The sequence below is a fragment of the Pseudomyrmex gracilis genome, unplaced genomic scaffold (assembly GCF_002006095.1).
Source record: "Pseudomyrmex gracilis isolate BER0280 unplaced genomic scaffold, ASM200609v1 scaffold_758, whole genome shotgun sequence".
NCBI classification, from domain to species: domain Eukaryota; kingdom Metazoa; phylum Arthropoda; class Insecta; order Hymenoptera; family Formicidae; genus Pseudomyrmex; species Pseudomyrmex gracilis.
Window position 1 is genome coordinate 23,678 of NW_018021342.1, and position 12,355 is coordinate 36,032.

Sequence of the window (12,355 nt, forward strand, 5' to 3'; positions counted from 1 at the left end):
ATTTACAAAAGATACTACTTTTTTTATCTGAGATACAGATAAAGATGTCATATATTTTAATTATTTAGATAAAGATAAAATAAAACAATTATCACATCTAGATGAACATCTAGATAATTTTATCTAGATAACGGAAAACACTGGCAGTTTGTGGGTTAATACACATGGCTATTCCAATTGAAAATTCAATTTGTAAATTCATATAGGATGCTCTTGATTTGCATCACGTCTGTTTATCTGTTAAAATTCTTTGTTAGTTTGAAACTACATGAGCCTTAATTTTATTGTTAATTTGATTAAATTCGCGCCGGTGAAAGATGATCTTACTCTCGGAATATCATATATTCAAGTATTGCAAGAGATATACCAAGTGTCTTGGTGGCTGAATTAGGAAGGCGATCGCACGGAAAGCGAAAGATTCCATGTTCGTCTTCTAGCCAAAATGTTTTTTCGCACAATATAATTAATAATTAAATTAGATAGAGAGAGGAAATGAGTATTTATCGTACACGTAATGCAAATCAAACATCTTATATGATTTTATGAATTGAATGTTTAACTCGAATAATCATGTATATTAATTGTTTACATTACTAAAAATAATTAAATCCATATTTATTCAGCACAAACATTCAGCGTTTCGGCCTTTACTTACTGGTTAAAATTCTTCAATTAGTTTGAAACTACATAAGCCTTAATTTCATTGTTAATTTGTTTTACTGTTTTTCTTGTATTATTTTTTTTGCATATTTTTCTTTTTTTCTGAATGTATTTTCAATATGTGTATTACATCAGTAGGAACTTCGATTTGCAGGTAAAATATTATCGCAATTGAAGAACCAACCACTAGTAACATGCTTCGCGCAGTTTCTTAAGCGAGCAAATTCTTGCATTGCCGCGATTTTACGAGACAGTAATGTGAGTACGAATCCCAAGGAATACGTTGAAGCAAGAAAAGAGCTGAAGTGGTACACGAGATTCGAGAAACTAGGCGAAATGACGCTTATAAATAAATTGGAAAAGTCCGAAGCCTTTTTCAAGAATTTGGAGCAAATTTCTTTATTACTGAAGATACACTATAAGTGGTTGCTAAAATTTCTGCACAAACTATTTGCGATAGCCAGAAAGTTTCCGAATGAGAAGATCGCTAACGAGATCGAACATTTGCTAGATATAGTGGATAATATAAACGATCAATTAGAGTTGGTATACGATCCTATGAAGAAGATATCAAAGAAAATTAAGAAGTACCTGATTCTTCCGTCGCCCCACTCTTCGGAGACGAGCATGAACGTGCATTTGCGATTAAGAACAATTGCAAAAGATTTCAGTGTGAGGGACGAAAGTGGCAACAGCTTGAAACGGGAGCTAAAGATCTTATTCGTGCAGCTAAAAGATTCCTTGATGATGAGATATCAAACGATTCGTCTGTGGTGCGACATTTATTCTAGAGAACCGATAGGCGACACTATCTTGCGGACTATTCTCGAGGTGGAACGATTTTGCGATGAGAGTCACATTCGTCTACGAGTACCTGTGGAAATTGAGAACGTGCTCGACAAAGTTTACGCACTTCCGGGGACAGAAACAGCGCACTTAAACGCGAAGATACAGTTGTGGCCGATTTACGAGTACATATTTTTGTCTTTTGCTTACAAGTTGCAAGGAGAAATGTGTCTACAAGGAACTAGTTCCGCCGCCATCTCGACGGAGTGTCTCGCGAAGTTCGCGGATGTGCCGAGTATACCGATCAATTTGATAAGTTTGTTGAACGTGATGGCTCGAAAAGAAGTCGAACGAAGACAAAAGACTTTGCTACTGCCAGAATTGTTTTGCCGACTCGAACAATTTACTCGACAATCTTATGCCGTCAAAGGTGCCAGCCGTCTTTTGCACTGGCGCGGCATTACAGAGAAGAATTTGGAAAAATCTCTAACTTTGTACTCCGAATCGAAGGTATACTAATAGTTTCAACTAATAATTATGAAGTTTTTGTGAATATTTTTCTTTCGATGGTTTAGTTATCTATAAAAGTTTTTTAATTAAAAATTCTTATTTACAAATTGTTTATGATTTTCTATTTATAGGAAAGCTATTTTGGTGGACCTGTCCTCTTAAATCTTGTACTGAAATTCATGTTACGCAAAACAAACGAAAAAAAAGAGAAAAATATTTTCTCTGTAGTTGAACTCGGAACATACACAGCGCAGATAAATCAACTACAGCTGCTAAATGAGATTTTATGGCGTAACAGTATCTTGTTAACAGACAAACGATACGATTTGTCCAATAGCGATCTGACAACCCTAAGATTTTACTTGCACGTATATTTAGCAGCAATTGACAAATTGCACACCGAGCACAACGTACCTGAGCTAATTGCGACCGCTATAAAGAAGCAAGGTGGAAATCTCGCAGCAGATATAGAAAACAAGCTGCGAATAGATTACTTTGAACCATTAGAAGAATTGCGCAAATCGCGCGATGAGATAGAAGCTATCAACAATGAAAATCTCATTAAGGAAGAAATTGCACTTCGACGGGGAAAAGCGTGGATGTTACTTGGTTATATTCAGTTACAATTTTTTGGAAATCTGGATATAATCGATCCCGTGCATAAGGTTGAACTGAAACTCAGGTATGTAGAGGAGGATATTGTTGATTGCAGAAGAACGATGTACGTCACAACGTTGCAGAATCGTATTCTAGGAAGGTCTTCAGAAAACAGACATGCTCATCCGAGATTTAAAGCTATGAGAGATTTCGAGAGGCAGTTGCTAAAGACGAGGAACGATCTTAGCTGTATGAATGCGTTTAGACCGCAGTCCATCAATTTTACCTCACTCAGTAGTGACAGCTCAGATTTCCGGCACAAAGTAGGATCTTACGAACTGGTGAAGAAACACCTGAGCCAACTATACGCAATTGCGAGCAAGATTGCGAGTGAAAAATACGAATTAGCCGACTTCAAAGTTGCGGAAATCGCTTCTCGAGAAGCAGAAAGCTGGAGTTTGTCGGTGCAACGATTCGCCGAACAAATCGAGGAGAAATATCTGTCGGCTTATCCAGACGTGATTCTTCCGTTAATGGCAGCTCTAGCTCAGGTGAGCCATGGTGTTGGCATACTGATCAACGAGATACAACGACTAATATCTCTACGTAAGAAAAGAGTCACCGATCTGGATTCTTTAATACATAACCTTATTCGATTTCCTACAATCGATCAACAACAGGAGAGTCTTTTGAATCTAAGTGATTTGTGTGTTGCGAGAAACATTAGGAATCTGATCAATGAAAGCTCATGTTCCGTGGATAGTTTTGTCAAGATACAGGACCAATTTCGGATGTTGAAGTCTGGTCTTTATGAACTATATAATCATGTGATTCTTAATCGAGGTCTGACACAATTGCTATGGCGAGACCTGAACAAATTGCTTCAGCAAATAGTTTTGATTTGGAAGCAACAACAACAAGAGGAGGAAAAGCGAATTGCGGAAAAAAACAATCTATACAAGAACAAAATCGAGAACCATGGTAATGTTTTAACAGAAGAAGAAGAACTTACTCTAGAAGTTCGCGAGATGTTTCCTACATATCGCGAGAGAGACTTTTATGATATAGAAGATGATTTGGAATCTTCTCTTGACCGAAAATTGAAGAACGCGTCATCGGAGCCAGACGAGACGCAGTCGAGCTTTAGCGGTCTTATCACTAAAGACGATATCAGGGAAATTCAGAATATCCACTCAAAAATCATTACGTCCTTTACTGTGTCTAAATGGATACGCATCGATATTACTTCAATCCCCTCAACAAATTATGTCGAGCCTTTAACACAGAGATATTATATAGTGCACGGAATGCTCGATTATATACTGCCGAGTTTAAGCGAAGATCTCGCTATCAAGCTGTATAACAGTTACAGCTTCTTGGTCACTTTGGGTCTGCAAGAAAATCGAGGAACAGATCGAACTTTATGGAAGAACATCAGAAAATTAGAAAGAGTATACGATTTTTACAAGGACAGTAACGTCGAGGAAGCGAAACAGTGCTTGCCTTTGTGTGAGAATATCTTGAATCGCATAAATCAGTTATTGGAACAATGGCCGGATCATCCCACTTTGAGATCAATCCGATGTATAATCGAAAGGATGTATACGTTCTCGATTACGTCACCAGTCTCCAGATTTTTGACCGGTTTAGAATTGCTACTCGTCAAGATGCATCAGTGGGAAGAGAATGCTCACAAAGGTGTCAGTCTATCCGACTACATTCTAGCGTTGACAGAGCAGATAATATCGTGGAGAAAGTTGGAACTGTCTTGTTGGAAAGGCTGTCTCGACGCGGCGCACGAAACTCTCAAGTCGGACACATCCAAATGGTGGTTCTTCTTGTACGCGTTGATTGAGAGTTATATCACGAGATTTGCGAGAGACGACATCAAGAAGGAGAATGACGAACCTGTCACCAAACAGAAGTTGGTGGAATCGCTAGAACGTTTCATGAACGAATCATCCCTCGTAGAGTTTGAATCGCGATTGAATTTTCTCTTGACATTCCATTGTCATGTATGTTACTTCGACGTCAGCGACGACAAGAACGAGATCCTGGCCATATTGTGGAACATGTATAATTATTACAAGCAGTTTGTGGACGACGTAAATACAAGAATCGCCGCTTTAAAGGCTCCTATTGAGAAAAAGCTAAAGGACTTTGTGAAGATTGCGAGATGGAATGATATCAGCTATTGGGCGGTAAAAGAAACAGTTGAAAAAACGCATCGTACTCTGCACAAGTTTGTGAAGGAGTTTCAAAAGGCCTTGAAGCAGAACGTATCTTTTTGTTTGGCCGTTAAATCGGAATCTTACAGTACAGAAATGAGCAAAGGTATCTGGGATGATCAGGATCATCGTAAGTATGTGATCATACCTGAAGATTTTATCATAACTAAATCTTCAGGTACTGTAAAAATGGAAGTCCTTTTTACCAGTGGGCTTATTACAAGAACAAACATGCTACTGGAAAAAGCTAAGTATTTGTGTAAGGAAATAGTCTTGACGAGTTCGTATCCATTTATACGGTCAGAGCTTGAGAATCTTATTGGAGATTTTATGGAGCAAAGTGCGCGTCTTCGGAACATGGATATCGACAGGAGTCTGCCGAAAGGCAAACAGAAGTCTCAAGCTAAAAGTATACTGCAGCAAAAGAAACTGACGCTTGCTAATTATTTCAAGGAACTGCTTCAGTTGGGTGTATCGTATCGCACTGGAGTATTAATATTGAAGAATGATATGGATAAAGTGATAGACTTCACAATATCTCCTTTAGATCTGTCTGTGATCAATCAGTATTTTAAGCTAAGAAACATAGATCATCATATGTTGATGCAGTGGCAGGGTTGTGAAAAGTATTACTACAAGTCTCTTATCAAGTTGAACGCCCTTAATGCAATGCTTAGCACATGTCAGACTGATTTAGGACTGCAGAATATGGAACGTTGCAGAGGATTTTCTGCACACATGATGTTAATGGCTCATAGACAGAAGAAGACTATAATTCAATCATTTGAATGCTTCTCGTCGCTCCGTATACAGATCTCGAATTTGACCGAGACACGTGAGGAAGATCTCAGCATGTCGAAGCAGCGCGACGGCCAAGATTGCACGGAGATCTTAAAGACTTTGTTAATAACTTTAGAAGCTGGATTCGAGCAACTGTTGCTATTTCTGCAATGTTGCCCTGTAGAATCGTCGACGGATACAAATAGAACTGTTCTCACGTTGGACATAAACGCGCTTCCTATAATCGCCGCTTGTCAAAATGACGAAGTATGGAAGAACGCGAACACTCTCTTAAAGGACAATCTGGATTTGATAAAAGTCACCGCAAAGCGTTTTAACATTTTATTTATGGCATTCAAAGTATTATCAGTAAATCATTCCGAACATTCCGTTCGTACTTCGTTCTTGAGTTCAAAGCACTTTGAATTCCTCGAGCAATGTCGCGTGACAATCGAAGTTGTAAGGACACGAAACAAAGAATTGAAACAACTGTTTGAAAACTCAGACGTTGCGCATCCTATTCAGGAAAGTATAATATTCTTGGATACAAAGATGGAATGCTTCCTTAATAAATACAAAAACTTGCGTAAAGTTGTAGGAAGTAAAAACGGCGAAAAACAATTAAAAGTAAATAATGATGCTGTTAAGCAATATGAATTAAGTCTCGAACAATTAATAAACATGATATTGCTTGTTATACAAAAGAAATATAAAGACCATGTTAACGTGAACGACGAAGTGACAAATGTGAGAGAAAAGTTAAATGAAGAAAATAACGAAAACGATAACGATATGGAGGAAGAAATTGAAAAAAATAGACTAAGCAAAAAACTGATTGAATTTTTGGAGAAGGACATAATCGAATTGAAACTGTCTAAGATATATGATTTATTTTTCAGTCTACTGCTATCGATACACGAATTTGATCTCCAATCAGCAAACTATTGTATCAGGTAAGGAATCGTTTTATTTATATTTAAAATAATTTTTTTCTTATTATATAATACAATTGCACTGACAAATGTTATTATTATTACATGTTATTATTTTTTCAGATTGCTTTTACAATGCTTACCACTGCTAGAACAATATATTTTTCTTGTTCAGTTTTATTTAAACGAGCAAGTAGCAGCGTTCCGTATTACATGCAAAATGTTGTATCTACAATTAAATGTCTTCTTAGACCTGGCTGCGAATGGATTCTGTAATCCAAAAGATTTAGATCTCGAAGAAGGTGAAACCGATGAGTCGGGTGAGAAAATAGAAAAAGGCGGGATGGGTTTGGCTGATGGTGAAGGAACGAAAAACGTTTCTGATAGAATAGAATCTGAAGATCAACTTGAGGATACAAAATCTGCGGAACAGGAACAGGAAAAACAGGATGATAAGATTTGTAAAGAAGAAGAGAAAGGAATTGAAATGTCCGAAGATTTTGACAGCAAACCTCAAGATACAGAAAAAGGCGACGATGATAAAGAACAGGACAATGATGAAAACGAAAACGATTTGGATAAGGAAATGGGCGAGACGGGTGAAGGCGCTGAGCAGCTTGATAAAGAAATTTGGGATGATGATACAGAATCCGAAGAGAATAGCGAGCAAAATGATAACGAAGAGGAAGGCACAAGTAAACAAACCGATGAGAAGATAATAGGTGCGAAAGATGATAGAGACAAAAGAAAACATGACGATGACGATACGAGTGAAAATAGAGAAGAAAATCAAAAAGAAATAAATGAGATGGAAGAATCAGAAGTAGACGAAGATCAGATTAACCCCTATCATGGTAAGTTTGATCCTCTGCCAGAACCCGAACCATTAGACTTGCCAGAAGATATGAATCTGGACGAAGACGGAAAGGAAGACAATAGTAACGAAGAGGAGAATCCATTTGATATTGATGAGATGAAGAACTCTAAGCCACCGCCAGAGAAAAAGGATGAAACATTTGAAAAAGAATTCGAAAAGAATAAAGAAAACGATTTCGAAGAAGATTGTAGCGAAGAAGAAAACGACAATGTTGAAGATATAAATACAAATGGACAAAAAACACAGGAAGAGCCCGAAACTAATAAAGAAACTGAAGAGAACAATAGAGAGAATGCAGAAAGTGAAACGAAAAATGAGGAACAACAGCAGGATGAACTAGAAAAAGAAAAACTACCAGAGAAAGCAGCACCAAGTGTCGATGACGCAAGTAAGGAAATAGATGCTGCGTCACAAGTTGAGGAAACAATAGGAGGTTCACGAGATACGGTAGCGGAACAATCTGATAAAGATGAGCAAGAAGCATCGGCGGATAATACTCAACAGAATAACAACGATAAAGGCACTGGTCAATCACAGTCGGCGCAACAAGAAAGCGGACATTCCGGATCTTCTAAGCAGGAAGCCACTCCAATTTCGCAAAAGAATACCACAGAACTAATGGAGAAGAGAAAAAATTTAGGTGAAAAAAACGAGGATCGTAGTTTGTTAGATTGGATAGAACCTGCGTTGAAGAAGTTAAAAACAACCTTTACAAAGGATGAAATACAGAGAAACAAGAAAGAGGAAGACGACTCGGGCAATTCTAATACGATCGATTTAGCTCAACACATCAAAGATTCCGAAAAATTCGATGATTACACACTCGACGTTGCGACAGAAGATCAAGCCAGGGAACAAGCTTCAAATATTGAAAAAGAAAAAGAGAATCAAGATGAAACAAAGAATGACGCCATGGATATAAAAATGCATGACGATGAGGAGAATATAACGCATGATGAAGTAGCCAAAAAGGAACTTGAAGTTTTTGAGGAATCCGAGACTGCTGACAACAAACGTAAAGAAATTAATGGTAAATGTAGCAATGTAAATGTAGCAAATGACAGTCAACCGGAGGAGACTGAAGAGATCGAAATGGAATTGGAAGAGCGTGAAACTATGTTAGTGCAAAGAGCACCCGAGACTACATTCCACACGATGGAATGGAGCTTGGAAGATGTTGAGTCTAGTCATGTGGAAAACAAACGTTTTGAAGTGGAAAAAATGTTAAGTGAATGGACGCAAATGCCGTCCACTAAAGAAGCTGCAGCTGCATGGAATTATCTATGTTCAATCACGGATTCTGCTGCTAGAGATTTATCGGAGAAATTAAGACTAGTGCTAGAACCTACACAGTTCTCGAGACTTAAAGGAGATTATAAGACGGGTAAACGCATTAATATGCGGAAAATCATTCCTTATATAGCTAGCGAATTTCGCAAGGACAAGATATGGCTCCGACGCACAAAAGCTTCAAAGCGCGATTATCAAATTATCCTCGCGTTGGACGATTCTCGCAGCATGATGAATAATCAGTGCAAAGAAATGACCTTCGAATCTTTGTCGTTAATCAGTAAAGCTATGACGTATTTAGAAGTAGGAAAGCTTGGCATTGTAAGTTTCGGAGAGAATGTGAAGGTATTGCATCCTTTGGGAGAAACTTTCACTGAACAAAGTGGATCTAGGTATCTATATCTTTATAATACACCACACACATACACACACAAATTTTTAGATTAAGTACATATGTAATTTAACAATAAGAGGATAATAATTTACATTTATAATATATATATATGTAAAAAATATATATACATGTTATTCTTAGTTGATATTTATATCAGTATGATATATTTGTATCTAAACCAGAATCATTACAGGTTTATTAAATTTGATTTAACATAAGAAAGATTCTGTTAATAATTAATAACGCAAAACTGAATAGACATCTTATGTTATTTATCATTTTTCACAGAATAATACAAGAAATGAGATTTAATCAGGAATTGACGAGAGTAGCTCAGTTGCTCGATTTTACAATAGATATGTTCGAAAATCAGCGTGCTTCGCTTGATCATGCTAAGTTGCTGGTAGTATTGTCGGATGGTAGAAATGTATATGCTGATGCAATAAACACAGTCAAACGTGCTGTAAGGAGAGCCAGATTATTAGACATTTTCCTTGTGTTTGTAATAATTGACAATCCAAATAAAAAGGTAAATTTTTACGTTATTATTAGGCTATATACAGTGCGTGGCAAAAGTTCCGGAATGGAAAATATCTCTAAAACTAATGACTTTAGAAGAAAACGTGAAATACAAAGTTTTTAAGAAGTTAAATGTTCTATTATGTACAAAGGAGTGCACCATATTGTGCGGTTCCAGAAGAAGTATTTCTTAAAAATTTCTCCTTCGGCTGCTCCTACTACCGCGCGCGGTTATCCTTCGATCTCGGGCCGCTGGCGAAGACTGAAAGCGAACGGCGCGCGGTAGTAGGAGCAGCCAGAAGAGAAATTTTTTCCGAGAAATATTGGAGCCGCGCGATATAGTGCATTCTTCTGTAGTTATACTGGCTTGATTTTGAAATGACTCTGAATAACCTTTATAAAGATCAACTTTGAAATTTTAAATGGAACCCTCTATTTTTTATGATACATTTGTAAAGCTGACGCCAAGACATTTTCAAAACACTAGTTATAAACCTTTATTCATGAAATATTACATAAGTTACGGATCTTCATGGTTGTGTGGGCGCATAGTTGGCTGCGCACGGAATACAAGGTGGGACAAAAGTCTGGATACACCCTCATAACTTTTGAACGAATCTAGATAGAAAGTTGAAATTTGGAGAAGTTGTATAGGATCATGAAAGTTATTTTTTGTGCAGGATGACATCCACCCCCCACCTCCTTAAGGCACAAGGGCGGGAGTGACTTAAAAATCTTAAATGACACGAAACACACGCGTGCGTGAAACGGAGAGGATTTGGAATCACAAAATGTATACACACACACACACACACACACACACACACACGGGTGTCTGATAACCGTCCTCACCGTAGACCCTGGGTAACGCAAAGAACGGTAACGCAATAAACAAGGAAATGCAAATTTTTGTTTTATGATCATAACTTTCGATTGGAGAGTCTTAGCAAACTTTCTCAAAAAACATTTTTTTCGTTTTTAAAACACCTTTAAAATGAGTTCTCAGGTGACCTTTTTCATGCCATTTAAGATTTTTAAGTCACCCCCGCTTTCGTGCCTCAAGGAGGTGGAGGGTGGATGTCATCCTGCACAAAAAATAGTTTTCATGATCCTATACAACTTCTCCAAATTTCACCTTTCTATCTAGATTCGTTCAAAAGTTATGATGGTGTATCCAGACTTTTGTCCCACCCTGAGCTGTATTCCGATTCCCCACCCGAGTGCATCCGAGTGTCATTTTATCTTTGTTTCATATCTAGTGATTGATAAAGATAAAGTATACCCGGGTGAGAAATCTGAACATAGCCCTGTAGGTATGCCGTGCGCAGCGTTGTCATTATCCATAATGTACTGCACGAAGATAAGTGCGCGCGCGCGTGTGTGTGTGTGCATGTATGTGTGTGTGTGACACAGGCAAAGATCAGGACTTTACAATTCGTCACTTCTGTGGTATTTAATGATTCCAAACCTTTTCTGCTATATCTATACGGGCCTATATAAATTATTTTCGTGTACATTATCACTAAACACGGTCTTAGTTGGTCGTTTAATGTTATCAGATGTTTAAATTGTTTTCCTTCAACAGTTTGTTTGGATTTGAAGTCATTAAATATTGCGGAAATGACGAACCGTAGGTCCTGATCTCTGTCTGTCACATACACACCTTCACGCAGTACATCATGAGTAATAACAATGCTGCGCGCAACAAATATGAAGGCCCAAAACTTACGTAATATTTTATGAATAAAGATTTATAACTAATGTTTTGAAAACGTCTCGGCGTTAGCTTTACGGATGTATCATAAAACATGAAGGGTCTTATTTTAAATTTTAAAATTGACCTTCGTAAAGATCATTCAAAATCATTTCAAGATCAAGCCAGTATAACCACATAATAGAACATTTAACTTCTTAAAAACTTTGTATTTCACGTTTTGTTCTAAAGTCATTAGTTTTCAAGATATTGCACCGTTCCGGAACTTTTGCCACGCTCTGTGTGTGTGTGTGTGCGCGCGCGCGTACATATATGATATTACAAAGTCGATAATTCGATTAATGATAAAAAAATTTAATTACCAATAAAAAATTAGGTATTAACGAATTTTTTATCTTTTTAGGACTCAATACTGGATATTGTTTGGCCTGTATTTGATGGAGACCAAGTAGTAGAATTTAAATCCTACATGGACTTTTTTCCATTTCCTTTTTACATACACGTTAGAGATATGAACACATTACCAGAAGTTCTGAGTGATGCCTTACGTCAATGGTTTGAATTAGTAGGAAAAATTGATATTTAGATGAATACATATAATTTTATTAATAAAAATATAATGTTTAAAAGAGGTTTTTAAGTATTTTTTCTTGTTTTATGGAATTTTTTATATAAAGAGCATATTACCTTGAAAAAACTACTACACAACACTTATAAAAATTTCAAATTTTAAAGATTGCGAATGTTGTTTAATATAAAATATATGTGTATGCGCGTTCTTAAACTTCACATATATTTATTAAAAACCTATATATTTATATATTACATAATACATATTATATATAGATTAGAAAATTCATTTTACTTTGAATTATTCATCAATACATCAAAAAGATTATAGTAAAAAACTTATATGGGTGATTCTCTGTGAACACGTAAATTTCAACTTTCAGTTTTGATAAAAAATAATTATTATTAACTAACGGATAGCGGTGAATTATGTTTTTTCATACCATTTTAAGTCACCATTCGTAATATGAATACGTGACTATGCAATATAAAAAACTT

The 12,355-nt window shown here is 36.7% G+C and overlaps 1 protein-coding gene across 1 annotated transcript in view; it reads left to right on the forward strand.

Annotated features, from left to right (window-relative positions):
- The window catches only part of LOC109861431 (midasin-like), a 24,364-nt gene extending 12,451 nt beyond the window's left edge, over positions 1-11,913 (forward strand). The window contains exons 6-10 of the mRNA XM_020441071.1: positions 815-1,956; positions 2,088-6,514; positions 6,617-9,052; positions 9,343-9,583; positions 11,691-11,913. Of these exons, the coding sequence (XP_020296660.1) occupies positions 815-1,956; positions 2,088-6,514; positions 6,617-9,052; positions 9,343-9,583; positions 11,691-11,873 (8,429 nt within the window). The 3' untranslated portion in view covers positions 11,874-11,913. The remainder of the gene's footprint in view (positions 1-814; positions 1,957-2,087; positions 6,515-6,616; positions 9,053-9,342; positions 9,584-11,690) is intronic.
- Positions 11,914-12,355: the final 442 nt, after the last annotated feature.